The following is a 15,199-nucleotide window of genomic DNA, read 5'->3' as shown; positions in this document are numbered from 1 at the left end:
AGGACAATGATAATCTTTCTTGTTATGGGTTGCTGATTCAGGATATTAAGTTAAAGCTTTTGTGCTTTTCTAGTTGGTCTATTAGTCATGTGAAGAGGGAGGCTAATCATTTAGCTCATTTTCTAGCAAGATCAGCTTTATTAGCTACTGATGTAACTGTGAATCAGGAGTTTTGTCCTCCTTTATTTTGTTTCCTTTTTCTAAGGATTTGAATGAATGCAAGTTTCCTAAAAAAAACAAAAATAAAATAAAATGAATATAAATTGAAAACATTAGAAAAATAGAGATATTAGTGTCGAAAGACTAATATTAACAAAATCACAAACTTGAGTTAAGACAAAAAAATAATAAAAAAAAATAAAAGACTAGAGAAATTATTTAAAATAATGATAATAAAAAAAAAAAAAAAGAGAATGAGGACATATATTTAAATTTACAAAAAATTAAAATTATATAAATACCTTTTAGATTTTAGAGTTAATTAAATATTATTTAGATTTAAAATTTATAAAAATGCCTTCCAAACTTAGGAAAATTTCAAAAGTGCTAATAAAACAGTCCGGAATATAATAGAGTCCGAAATGTCAATTCTGGCCAAAATGACTAGAATAAGTCGAAACAGGCCATAATTTAGAATGGAAGAAAAAAAGATGTATAATGTACTGGGCATTGCACTAGAACATAAAATTCAGGAATGGCTAGAACAGATTGGGAATTGAAAACTATGGTTTGAACTTTGAAGCCTTAGTTCAAACATGTTTGCCTTAGATCAAGTTTATTGATCTTTTAGTAACGATGAATGATAGTATGATTATTTTGTATAAATGTGAATATTTATATTTTGTAAAATTTGTCACGTCACTCGGTACGCTACACTCCTCTCACTCCACTCTGCTTTACTTTTGACATCAGCCTGTTTTCTATATATACATGCACTCGATATGAGTCACATATTACAACAGTAATTACCAAGGCCCAAGGAGTTTTAGATGGCATCAAAGCCTGACTGATAATTCTTATTCCGGCTGTATGAATTGTGAGACATCTCATAAGTTCTTGGATCATGGCTACTTTACTCTTAGCTGAATGTTAAAACTCATACAAATGCATTATTTATTTATTTTATTATATTGCGTTCTCATTTATTAGACATGATCTGCTAATTGGACCCATCTAGCTTGTTATATGCTGAAAATTGATTGGTTATAAAAACATAAAAGCGGAATATCCCTAATATATTGACTGAAAATTCTCACAATAGCATAGGGGCATTCCCAAAATACAAACAAAAAGGTTCTTCAATAATATACTAAGCATCTTCAGTACCTCCTAAAACACGTCATAGACCAGACTAGAATATATAACACCAATCAATTTAAAGTCCAACTGCTTGAATAATACCATCAAACCAAATTCCAGTAGTAATCAATAATCAAACCAATAGTAAGGCAACTGCTTGAACATCAATATAGCTGTCATGGTGACATTCCCGATTTTTCCATCAGCATGGAATTCCGTGACAGTCAGAACAATACTATCAAACCAAAGCTGCTTCAAGCAACACAATTTCATACTAATCGGCACAGCGCTATGCAAACTGAGCTGCTCCAAGCTTGACAGTTCTAAATTTCCAGCAAGAATACAGCTAAAACCATAGTAAGTTGCATAGAAACAGCAGAACAAAAGAGTGCTAGACAATTCTTCCAACTATACTATCAAACAAATTTATCACAATAAGCACAACACAATCACCACATCATTCTGTATTTGTCTCCGATCGACAAATGGTCAATTCTGTATGTGTCTCTAGTCGACTAGAAGAACTTACTGTGCTAAAAATGCCTCTTGTTAGAATGAAAGCTGGTTGTTTCGGAGTTGGAACTATTGCAGTCTCACTGTCAAGCATGGTAACAATATTTGAGATGGTGGGGCGGTCACTTGGGTCTTCTTGTACGCATAAAAATGCAATATTAACGCATTTCACCAACTGATCAACATCACAACTCTCATGCAAATTCTGGTCCATTAAATCCAACATCTTGTTTTCTACCCACAATCTCCATGCCTGATACATTTTTTCAAAGAGATATTTATATGAAATAGGACGATAAAAAATACAGTTAAAAAATTGTGAAAAACAATAACACGCTTACATAAGCTATAAGACTCATGGCTTCTTCTGACCGATAAAATCCTGTGTTCTTTTTTCCACTAATAATCTCAAGAAGAATTACACCAAAACTATAAACATCGGATTTGACCGAGAAAAGTCCATCTAATGCATACTCCGGAGCCATATAGCCACTGCATTGGGATCATTTTCAGTATACAAAGTTGGAAACTTTCTTGAGTTTTGTTTAAATGGAATTTGGAGATTGGGAATTATGGTTATATTATACGAAAATCAACTTTCATAATTAAATAGTCTACCATAAACTTACTAAGTTCCAGCTACTCGGGTTGTGTTATCCCCAGTATCTTTTCCTGCGACAATCCTTGCCAAGCCAAAGTCAGATATTTTGGGGTTCATCTCCTTGTCTAAAAGAATGTTGCTAGTTTTCAGATCTCTGTGGATGATCCTCAATCTGGAGTCTTGGTGAAGATATAGAAGTCCTCTAGCTATTCCCAAGATAATGTTGAAGCGAATCTTCCAGTCCAAAAGCATGCTCAGATTTTGATCTTTCAAGGTTTCCAATTTTCATTGAAGAGAATAATTTTAGCAGCACCAAAAAATAAGCGTTTACTCTAAACAAAATACAATTTTATCAAGCACTACAGGAAGTTAATAGTTTGGTTTAGAAGCTAACCAAATATAAATAAGTCCAAACTTTTGTTGGGCATGTACTCATAGAGTAAAATCTTTTCATCTCCCTTTATGCAATATCCTCGAAGTCTAACAAGATTCCTGTGTTGGAGTTTTGAAATCAACACCACCTCATTTTTAAATTCCTGTAAGCCTTGTCCTGATACACTTAAGAGCCTCTTTACAGCAATTTCTTGACCTCCTGGAAATGTACCCTGTGACAAAATTACCCACAATATAACTAGTAACAGAACTAGTATATAGGAACATACCAATTTTTGCTTCTACGATTACCATGTAAACAGGTCCGTAGCCTCCTTGTCCGAGCTTGTTTGTATCTGAGAAGTTATTTGTAGCGGCTAGTATGCTTCCTAGATCGAAAAAAGGTACTTCAATGCCTTCTCCATCTTCTTCCATGGGCTCAATTGAGTCTATCAAGTCTATGACATGCCTTTCACTGTCTAATGGGCGAAGTGCTCGATCTCTTCTATCACTTCTTATAACTTCTGAGTGCCAAATACAAACATGTATACTTTTTACAAGATAATTACCGGATCATACTAGTAAGTATTTTCATTGTGATGTCATTGTAGAGTACGGTGTGATTGCACAAAGGAGTTACCTTGTCTCTTGACCCTCTTTCTTATCCACATGTAAATAATGATACAAGCGACAGCAGTCACACATGCAAGAAGTAACGCAACAATCAAGGTCAATCGAATCTTTCTCGTTGAAGGCTGATCTTTTGAAGGCTCTTTCGAAGGCTCTTCTAAAGACTTAGGAAAATTACCTACTACAAGAAAGAAAGAGGACATGTCTCATTTAGATATTTAAAATATTGAAATGACTCTTCTTGAATAGGTCTATGACGATGTTCAAGATCAAATGGAAAAAACAGATATTGCTAAACAAGATAGTAGTTTTAATAGAACAGACTCCTCTTAGCAATAACATCACACATGTCTAATCTGCATAGGCACCTGTCAAAGCCATCCTAACCTTTAGTACAATTCAAATTTGAGCCATCCCACAGGAAGTTTGGATGGCAAAGACACCTCAGCTTTCCTTCTCTTGTTGCATTGCAAGTTGAATTTGGCCAATCCTTACAGTCCGTGGATGAATTACAGGTTGGCTCCATTGGTGGCTCCCAACTAATCCGTAGGCCGACTTTATTTTTCATTTGTGATCTAGAAGCCTCCAAGCTGCCGTCAAATTGATCAGTGGAGTTGCCTACCTCAGTATTCAAAGTGTCGATCAAAGTAAATGGCAATGACTTATTGAGCCACAGAATTATGCTTGATTTTCTACTGTAAGGATTTTCTTGAATGACTTGGATGACAAAGTTTCTTCCACTTGGATCAATGCTTACAACACGATGGGCGCCACTGGGTGCCTTGAAGCTAACTTGGCCTAATGAGTTGTTGCAATCGAAACTGAAGTACATGGGGTCACCACAATCTTGTCCCGTGCTCAAGGGATAGGGGATCGTATATGTGCCACAAGGCTTACAAGTCCTTGAAGTTGATTCTGCAGGAGTATAAAGTTCAAAATAGAACATATACACTAAAAATTGAAATTAGCCCCTTGTAGTTTTAGGAACCTCTTTAGCATTAAAAACATGTTATAGATCTGCTATGCAGAGTTCTTAGACTGCCTAACAAAATTAAAGATTTTGAAGGTTGGCGGGGTTTGGATGGTGAAATGTGATGAGATAGTTTTAGATGAAAGTTGAAAATTGAATAAAATATTAATATTTTATCGGAGACCGATCTTCCGATATAACTCACCGATTATATCTAAAATGTTTATTTTTTACTTAAATATTAAGAAAAATATTTCTTATCAGTGAAGAAAATAAAACAAAAATAGAAAAATAATTTAATACATTTCTTAACAGTTTAGGGAAAAAAAAAATAAGAACATATAAAAAAGAAAAAAAGAAAAAAAAGAAGCACCCATCGGTGCAAATGCTTCGGTAGACCATCTAGCATTTCTCTTTAAAAGGATTACCTATGTCAGCTTTTGCTACGCGCACAGAGAGGTTATGACCCTGGTTCGGATACTCCTCTTGAAGATTATGTATATCCTCGGTCCAAATCCAGCAAATGTTGTCACTACCAGTAGAATCACGTCTTTGCATGCTGTTTCCAGCTTCCTGATATGAATAAGCGACGCACTGCCTATTTTTAAGGCAATACTCCTTTTGACATTCTGTTTCATCTGCTACCTTGAAATGTAAACCTGTGTCGCTCACTTTCTTCATCTTTAAGCTAAAAAATATATTGAAATCAGTTGATGCCGAATTTCTGGTGCAGCCACCAGAAAAATATCTTTTCTCCCAATAATCAACAGGGATAGTAGGCTTGAACCCCGGCAAACATTTGCATAATAAAGGCCAATTGTTAATATTGCAGCTCCCGAATTTCCCACAATAGTTATAAATGCCACATTCGTCTTCCGGTTTCGACCATAGTATAGACCAATTGCGTTCCAACTCATTCCAGGTCAGATACTCTAACTGCCCACTGCTATTCATTACCAGCCTTGTGAAATCTAAACTTCGATTAGTCGGCAGCTGCATATTTGGTTTTTTCTGAAATTCGGATTTATTGGATAACAGGTCGGCTATGTCATAACGAATTATTTCATCCGAGCTCGAGAACGTACCTGACATCTGACTTTTCCAGTAAAATCCCAATTGTTTTTTTGTGACAACATAGTGGCCTTCTCCTTGTTGATCTTGCGTAAACGTGTATAGCCCACTTCGAGGGTCATCTTTGCCTTTCCATGAAGTTAATGCCAGGTTTTCATCCATCTTCATTCCTGGAAGAAAAGTATCGGTTGGATTTTCGAAGCTCTCCCACAAACTCTGCTCCATGTGATCATCATCTCTTAATACCAGGTTTCCAGAATCCATCAGCTTCACATGAGTTCGATTTGTAGGGGAGGAAATATTAAGACCCGTAGAAAAATACTCTGTCCCGGCGGTGTCCAATAGCTTAAGGTTTCCATCGTCTGCAATTCCAAAAGAACCAGTGAAATTCCAAGGCAATGGGTCGTCCCGGTTGGCAACCCATACAGCTGAATTTCGATCCCATTGATGATAGAATATTCCAACGAAACTTTGGGGGCCTGTGGCGCTAATGCTGCTAGTGGTAAAGAATCTCAGTTCAAACTTTTCCCCGGCAGAGACAAGAGTTTTGTTCAAAACAATAAGCTGGCCATGCTTAAGAGTGTCTCCAGCATAGCAATATACAGGAGAGGAACACAAGAAGAAAAAGATAGAAGAAAGCAAAAGACTTGCAGACCATCGTCTGTTCAGTTTTCTTCTATGGCTTGCCATTTCCAAGAAAGCAGGTGTACATTGGTTCATGACTCCAAATCAGTTCTTTTTATTTGAGGTTTTGATGGCTTGACTTTTCTTGTCGTCTAAAGGAGGTAATGGTGTGGTTTGTAACATAAAACTTTGTCGATATATATTACAGACCACACGTCTAAAGCATTAAATCTGCCACGCGTTTTTTTGTTGATAAGATGGATAGAAACTTAAGAATAATGCTACTTTATCAATCTATTTTATCTTTTTATTTTGATCACTAATATATTTAATTTTTTTTAATTTTTTTCTTTTACTTACTAAGAAAATTATTATTAGTATATTAATAATTTTTTATATTTTTTAAAAATATTTAAAAGTATTAAAAAATATGAATAAATAATATGAAAAAAAATTAAAAGGTTGAATTTTACCTATCCGTCATGACTAGCTGTCATTACTAATTTACTAGACCTAGCATCACTCAATCTTAAATATAAGTGTTATTCCTAAAAACAAAAATAGTAGAAAAGATGAATGCCAAACAAAGCTATGCACATGGGTTAAGGATGAGAAAATTTCTAGAAAGGAATCTAAACATACATTGTTTACTAGTAATTGCCTCAAAATGTTCTTAGACATTTTAAAAAATTATAATATATATATATATTTTGTCGATGGGAATCTTTTCCACACCAACCAATCCTCGGAACGTAGCAATGATATGATTCTTTCTTGCATCCTTAATATTAAAAAAGCAATTACATTTCACATCTTGCAACAGAAAATTAATTATAAACAAAGACTGAAAGAAAATCTCTGCCATCCATTTTAGAGAAAATCTGTATCTTTGATGACGGAAACGTGCACGCTCTTTCGTCTTCTTAAGATTCACCGAGCTGAAATTTGTAAAGAAATGGGCCAAGTTGACCATGCTAGCCTGCTGCATCTTTCATTTGTGGGTGAATTTCAACTACTGTAGCATGCGCCAAGTTGACCAAATACTGCAGCATGTTAGCCGAGTCGGTAAGGAGAGTACGAAAGAAAGCTTATTCCAAGATCTATCATTTTAATAAGCAGTTTGTATGTCAGATATCATTCATTTATGCTGGCAATCAGTATGCACCGCGTGATCACTACATTGTATAAGGGTTTTTGCATCGAGTTTATTTTTGGCAAAGTCAAAGTCGTCAATTAAGTAGTTTTATTGGGATGAAATTGTCTATCTTAACTAAGGCCGACCAAAAATATATCCTACTATTGACTCCAATACCAACAACACCTAGTTGAAGTCGAAGTTTCAAGCAAATAGAGCTAGAGTCAGAGTTTTTAGGATCATTTTCGTTGGAATTAGAGCTGTTTCTAGACCAACTCCGACCTCCGACTCTGACTTGAGGACCTGGCATATGACTTGTGCTTCTAATCCTGAAATTAGTATAAATAAATTATAAAATATGTATTATTGATATAATGATCATATGTACTCATATTGAAAGACTATATATAACTTATATAGTTATATGGTAATATGTGGCAGCCCCAGCTTCTTCGTCCATATTCTTATTGGGTCGTTGTGGCGTCGCACTTATAACCCCTAGTTATGGTCCTACCGTGCTATTAAAACTCACGAAAAAATGATCAGGTGTATATTTTTGTCTCTCCAAATTGTCTCTCCAAATTATTGTTACTGCAGTGAAGTCTGTGGTTCCGTTACAGGTAAATATCATAACCGCAAGTGGACCACCATGGTGAGATTGTGTCTGATATCCATAAAAATCAATTTTTTGTGGTTTTATTTCTTTGTGTGCTAATACAGGTGATCCAACTAAAGCTTTTGGGTGGGGATCGAATTAGTTATTGGTTGGGTTTTGGGGATGCTTTGAAACTTTGTGTGAAACTTAATTAATTTTCTTTTTTGTTGACTTAAAATCCAATTCCCATGAGCTTGTAGTAGTATTTAATAGGTTGCTTGGTCAGATCGGTGCCACTACATATAATATTTGGAAGAGTTTGAGATTTGGGAAGAGCTATACAAGCTATGAGATTATATGTTTCTATCCGAAATTTGAAAGTCTTTCTCTAGCGGAGGAAGTCTTTCAGTGTTTAAATTATTTTACTCTCGCATGTCTTAGCATATTTTGATATGATTCATTAATGTCTTAGAATGATTTGTGAATGTTTAAATTGGAGGTTGAAAGTATGCCATGATAGGTTTCAATTCTATCTTGTGTTGAGCATCCAAGCATGCACAATTTTGATTAAATCTTGCTTACTTTGTGAAGTTTTGATTTATTTTGCCTAGGCTTGATAAATGAGTATTTAGAAAACCTTGCGATTGGAATAAGAATGAAAATATATGATTTGGGTGAATTTTGAAGCATGCCTTTGTAATTTTTATTTTTTTTAAAGACACGAAGGTCACCTATCTCTAAGTGACGCTCTTTCAAATTTATTAAAAGCCCTCACTTATGGCGGAGGAATACCGTAGTAACAAACTGAGAGCCAAAGCCAAAGAACAACAGAAAACCAGTCTAAAGTGAACTCATATTAACGACATAAGTATGGTAAGCCCAACTTGTACAACCTGATGATGCTCCTTAAATGACTAGGCATAGAACCTTCCCCCTCAAAACAACATGTAAATCCTTCCTTAATGCAATGCGCCAAAAAATCCACAGCTTGGTTTGCCTCTCAAAACTGATGTCGAATTGAGAAATTAATGCCTTCTAATTCTTGAAGAACTTGCTCCCAAATATACCAAACTAAACACCTCCCAACAATAACCCAACCCACCACTAATTGCTAGTCACATTCAATTTCCAGGAAAAAAAAAAAAAACCCCATAGATTTGCATAGAGCGACCCCCTCTTTGAGGTAAGTTCTGCCTCATTATTGGTAACTTTGCCAAAATAGGTAGAGAAACCCTCTAAACAGTACCACCACTATCCCAAATCACCTCTCCTCCACCACAGGTCCTTGGATTTCCTCTACAACTTCCACCGACGTTGAGCTTTACAAAACCAGATGACGACTTGCACCACGAAACACACCTCACCCAACGACTTTGAGTGGACTACATGGGTAGGCTTAAATTCTGTAAAATCTGCTCATCCAAAAGAGGGAGAGTGCACTTTCTTATATTCACTCGGCAATATATTCAGCCACATTTTTAACGAGAACCAGGAACCATCAATAGACACCACACAACCCTCCATCCTAGCTCTGCAACGCCTAGCCATAGTTTCCAAGTGATAATACGAGGAAAGACGCCAATTAGCATACCTAGTTGTGAGTTCTTCTTAGCTAGAGCAAACCATTGAGTCACATCCCCCACCAAGTTCGCAATGGCAACACCAAAATTCCAAGCTCCCTTGCTGCCCTATGCCATAGTTGTGCCACAACCTCTCTTGACCATAAAACATGATCAAGAGACTCAACCTCTTTAACCACATAGCAATCACATCTGGATGCCAAGGAAATACCACAAGATTGCACCTGAGTATCCATTGGTAAACACTGAAAATGTGCCTTCCACATACATAGGGGTGTAATCGGTCCGGTTTTGGATAAAATTTAGAACTGAACCGGTATGCACCGGTTTTACATTTTTTAAAACTGATTACGTATCGTTTACCCTCCTAAACCAGTACTCCAGTTCCAGGTCCGGTTCAATTTGGTTTTTCGATTTTAATGTACTATATATATTATATATTATATAATATAATATATATATATATAATATAGTATATTATAGTATATAATATTATAGTGATAATATATTGTAGTATATTATAATGATATATTATAATGTATAATATAATCATATATTATAGTATATTATAATATATAGTGATAGAATATCAGTATAACTATTAAGACAATAAACAAAATGATATAAAATTTTAAAATTTAATATTATATTAATTAGTAATTTATCATGTAATACAAAACTATTTTATATATAGTTATATATTAATTAAAATATATATATATAAATCGGTCCAGTCCGGTTTTAGAAAAAGAAAAATCGGAACCGAACCAATTTTGACCGGTTTTAAGTAAAATAAAACCGGTACCGAACCAAATCAAACTCAGGACCGAACCGATCCTACCAGTTTGGTCTGGTCCGGTTTACCGGTTTATTGGTTTTTTTTTTTTACACCCCTACACATACACAAGGAAATTTTCTTTGGTAAGAGTCTATGCCAGATCCAATGTAAATCTAGAGGCGTATCTGACTTAACTCGAATCATCTCCCAAGCACTAGTTGATGAAAAATTTCCATTAGTTGCAAGCTTCCACACAATGATATCTTCCCCAAATTTACAAGCATAAATTGAAGAAACAATGTGCCCCATGAGATCAATACCAACCAGATTTCAAGGGACTCAAAATCCCAAGCCCTGTCAACCCAACACTCCCGAAGTTGAATCAACGGGTTGGTCACGTCTGGCACACTCAAGAAAAGTGGTCCATTCTCTAACCATCGATCAAACCAGAAGGATATTCATCCACTTTTAACTTTCCAGTTGATATTCTCACACATCTCAGGCAAGACAAACATGATAGACTTCCAAACCCGAGAACAAGAAATATCATTTTTTGCAAGCATTAAGTGCCCACTTCAAGCATATTTTGCTTTGAAAAACCAGGTCCACAGATTTTCAACTACCATAAGATGCCAGGAAAATTTCATGTGAAGGGAGTGTTGAACCTCAAAGAAATCTCAAAGACCCAGACCACCCTCTAACGTCGACCTGCACACCTTGGACCATGAACACCACTTCTTTTTAATAATGCCATTTATCTCTCCCCAAAAAAAGGAGGATAGGAATGAATTAAGCCTCTTCAAAGTCACTTTAGGAACATTTAGAACAGATAGGAGATGTGTTGACATGCATGAGAGTAAATGTTTAGGCAGAATAATCCGCCCACCCTATGACAATAAGCTAAACTTCCACCCTACTACCTTATCCTGAATTTTATTAACAAGCAGCTCCAAATGTCTAGCCCTAGGTAAAGAGTCAGAACGTACCTTCCGAGAAACCGTATATTCTTAGTAGGCCACGACGCCTTGTGTGACGCCCCCAAATTCCGTTTGGGATCGGACGGACATTTGAAGCGTCGAGACATGCAACATAAGGTTACCTGCCCCCGTTCATGACATATAAGATATAATGTTCCTAACATGCATCTAACATTATACAATATTCGCAGCAGATAATTTTTTTCTTTAGCAATACTATGCACCAAATTGAAAATATCACAAATGCTTAAAACATACTTCATACATAAAGACCCATTAAACAACTAAGATCACAATACTAGTCCAAAATGGTTATGATCCAAAAAGTACTAGAGATGCAACTCCATCGTACAAGTAGTAATTTACTTTAACTATTATATTAACATTGACGTTGTACCGTCGCTTAGTCAACTGTGTCTAGTTGATCAGCTCCTGATTCTCCTTCAGGTCCTGTAACAAGATTTACCATTCGGGGGGAATGGTAGTTGGGACTACCAAAGTGAGATTTGATTACAAATCTCAGTAAGTTAACAAAAAACTTCCACACAAGCTAATGATGCATGGATGACAGTAAAAGCATAAATGCATGATCAAATTCATAAGTAATTAAAGCATAACTTAGCGTACAACATAACATAATTGACATAACTTAAATTGAAACATGAACTGAACTTGACTTGACATGAACTTGATCTGAAACTTGACTTAGTATGAACTTGCTCTAAAACTTGAATTAACATGAACATGATATGAAACTTAACTTAACATGAACTTGTTCTGAAACTTGACTTAACATGAATGTGATATGAAACTTGACTTATCATGAACTTGTTCTGAAACTTGACTTAACATGAAAAATACATACTCCACAGTTGTTGTGGTCCCATGTATTCTACGTGTAAATACATACTCCACAGTTGTTGTGGCCCCATGTATTCTACACAAACTTGACTTAACATGAAAAATACATACACCACAGTTGTTGTGGCCCCATGTATTCTACGTATAAATACATACTCCACAGTTGTTGTAGCCTCATGTATTCTACACATCACAATGCAGTTAAATACATACTCCACAGTTGTTGTGGCCCCATGTATTCTACGTGTAAATACATACTCCACAGTTGTTGTGGCCCCATGTATTCTACGTGTAAATACATACTCCACAGTTTTTGTGGCCCCATGTATTCTACACATCACAATGCAGTTAAATACATACTCCACAGTTGTTGTGGCCCCATGTATTCTACATGTAAATACATACTCCACAGTTGTTGTGGCCCTATGTATTCTACACATCACAATTGCTGTGTCTCACGTAGTGTATGCGTCACAATTGCTGTGACCCCATACTTCGTGTGACACAGATGATGTAGACCCCATGAAACTGAATGTACTCAAAATGAAACGTGACTGGAATACGAAAGGACTGAAGCTCTGACGTAACATAACGTGACTTGAACATAACTTGAAATACATGACCAACTTGAGATAGAAACATTTCGTAACATGGCATAACATATAATAGACAACATATTTAACATGATATACTTGCAACAGTGAATATTACGTGACTTGACATACATATAATAGATGGCATACTTAGCATGACGCACTTGTAAGGTACAGTAATATATGACAGAATATATTATGTAACAGATAAAAATTGATGACAGAATAAATTCTGTATAATAGACAATTACGTGATAACTTGGCATGTCATGACATATATGATAACACACATACATACACTGTAGTTCCTTTACTTAGCACACATACACAGTAGACTGTTAGTAAGTTAAAAACTAACTTACCTCGATCTCCGCGTTTCTTATAAAACCTCAAACGCGATCACGAGGAACTGTAATTAGTGATTCTAAAAGTTAGCACTAAATCACTAATAACTTGAAATATGGAAAATGCTAACTTAAAGTGTAAAATTTCCATTTTAGTCTCTACATGTAGGAAAATGACAGTTTTACCTATAACTTAATGATTTTGCATACTAACTCCAAAAGTCACCAAAATTTTCATGCCTCATGTAAATTTTATCCTCAACTCAAATATCAATTTAGAAAAATTTAAAACTAATCACAACTATTAAAACTCCATAGGGCCGAAATTCCCATATGCTATTTTCATTGATTTTTGTTTCCAACTTGTTTTGATAACCTTTTGATCTATGACTTATAAATATGTGATCTTCAAACCAAACCATCACATGGTTTAAAAAGATGTCCTAAAACATATATAAGCTTCTAATTCAAGATCACATGGTTAAAAATTAACCAAAATATAAATTTAGCCAAGAACATCCACACTTTGGCTTATTTGAATATCTCTTTGCATAAAATTTCATATCTTTGAAACTAACATCAAATATCTTCAAAATAATAATATAACATGTATATAAGATGCTTAGAATCCTCCAATAAAATTATCAAATTCATTGGAATAGGTTTAGACCACCAAAGAGTTAAACTTTCTCAAAACAGAAACTGTTTTTCCTCTTCCAGTTTCTAAGTTTCTAAATCTAAGAAAAACTTTCATCAAAACCTTTAATCATGCAAAAATCCTCAACCAATAATCATTTACACATGTTAACAATACTCTATAAAAATTTCGGACCAATGTCTATCCATTAGCTTGGTCAAAAACTCCAAATTATAACATATTCTCCAGTTTATCTCCCAGAATGACCTTTCTATAGTTTACACAATATTTTACTGACCAAATGATTTTCAAATGGGACAAATAAGATATCCACGTAAACTAGACTAAAAAAGGAACAACTTATATGAATGAGACTTTATAATAAAACACTTACAAAAGTTTCGAAATGGGCGTGCAAAAGAACACCTAAAAGCTATACGAGAGAGAGTGTTTGGTATTCTTTCAATGGAAAGTGTAAATGAAGATAATTTCGTGGGGAGGGGTGGCTGGAGATACTTATGGATAAGATATGGAAGAGATGAGGTTGGAGTGAGAGTTAAGTGTAGGACTCTCTTACCCGAAGTGAGAGTGGAGTGTAGGACTCTCTTACCTAATAATATCTACAAAAATCAACTCAAGATATTTTCACCCAATAATATCCACAAAATTAGCTTAAAATATTTTTATCCAATAATATTCACAAAATTAGTTTAAGATTTTTTTATCCAAAATATCCACAAAATTTAGCTCAAGATATTTTTATCCAATAATATCTACAGTTTTGAACAGATGTTTCGTTCGAAAATATGAAAAAGTGTTATTACACCATAAGACCTTAAATGACCCTCCGACTCTAATGGCACAAACCACAATACATTTTGACACTTCTAACTATCTCCAATAATCAAAAACACACTTCTGGTACCATAATGAGTAATGACACTAACTATGTAGTTAGACTAAAACCTATATGATTAATGGATTCGTGAAAACTTATAGAGTCTTTACGAGGTTCTTAAAGTCAATAGAAATTCCACAATTGAATTTCTAGCGGGCTGTTACACCTTGCATGTCTAATGTGCTTGGAAAGAAAAATCGCCAATTTGCTCTTGTTAATAGTACTTTGGCCAAACTAGCTCTCATAAAGTTCAAAAATCTGAGTTAATCTTTTAATAGATTGAGCATCTCTATTAACAAATACCAGAAGATCATCCACATAAAATAGATGAGAAATCAAAGGTCCACCTATAGGATGATAAAATTTTGCAATGCGACCTTCCTCAAAATTCCTCTTGAGTAAGCGGGATAAAACTTCCTCCATAATGATAAACAATTAAGGAGAAAGAGGGTCACATTGGCGCAGCCCTCTAGATGGTTTAAAAAAGCCTTTATACATCCCATTCATCATAATTGAAAACCAAGGAGACTTCACAGACTCTGCATTTAGACAACAAAATTTATCGTTAAAACCAAATCTAGAACATCTAACAGAAATTCCTAGTGGACTCTATCATAAGCTTTAGTCATGTCAACCTTCATAATAATATTACCTGCTTGAGTTTTCCTATGTATTGAGTGCACCATCTCCTGAGCAAGGGTGATATTTTAAAAAAATACTA

General features: G+C 35.0%; 1 protein-coding gene across 4 annotated transcripts; it reads right to left on the bottom strand.

Annotated features, from left to right (window-relative positions):
* Nucleotides 1-1,216: 1,216 nt before the first annotated feature.
* On the bottom strand, nucleotides 1,217-6,225 carry LOC122307993 (G-type lectin S-receptor-like serine/threonine-protein kinase At4g03230). Of its 4 annotated transcripts, none has more exons than XM_043121141.1 (8): nucleotides 4,814-6,225; nucleotides 3,803-4,330; nucleotides 3,426-3,596; nucleotides 3,076-3,309; nucleotides 2,808-3,005; nucleotides 2,442-2,679; nucleotides 2,154-2,304; nucleotides 1,217-2,065 (listed from the first exon to the last, which is right to left on the bottom strand). In XM_043121141.1, the coding sequence occupies exons 1-8, from the start codon at nucleotides 6,174-6,176 to the stop codon at nucleotides 1,757-1,759; spliced, it is 3,192 nt and encodes a 1,063-aa protein (XP_042977075.1). In that variant the 5' UTR covers nucleotides 6,177-6,225; the 3' UTR covers nucleotides 1,217-1,756. The 4 variants fall into 4 exon arrangements, with proteins under 4 accessions (XP_042977075.1, XP_042977077.1, XP_042977076.1 ...); XM_043121143.1 differs by having other exon boundaries at nucleotides 3,076-3,306; XM_043121142.1 differs by having other exon boundaries at nucleotides 3,426-3,593.
* Nucleotides 6,226-15,199: the final 8,974 nt, after the last annotated feature.

This window comes from Carya illinoinensis, chromosome 4 (genome assembly GCF_018687715.1).
Source record: "Carya illinoinensis cultivar Pawnee chromosome 4, C.illinoinensisPawnee_v1, whole genome shotgun sequence".
NCBI classification, from domain to species: domain Eukaryota; kingdom Viridiplantae; phylum Streptophyta; class Magnoliopsida; order Fagales; family Juglandaceae; genus Carya; species Carya illinoinensis.
Note: the sequence above shows the minus strand (reverse complement) of the source record. Positions and strands in the feature narration are given on the sequence as shown.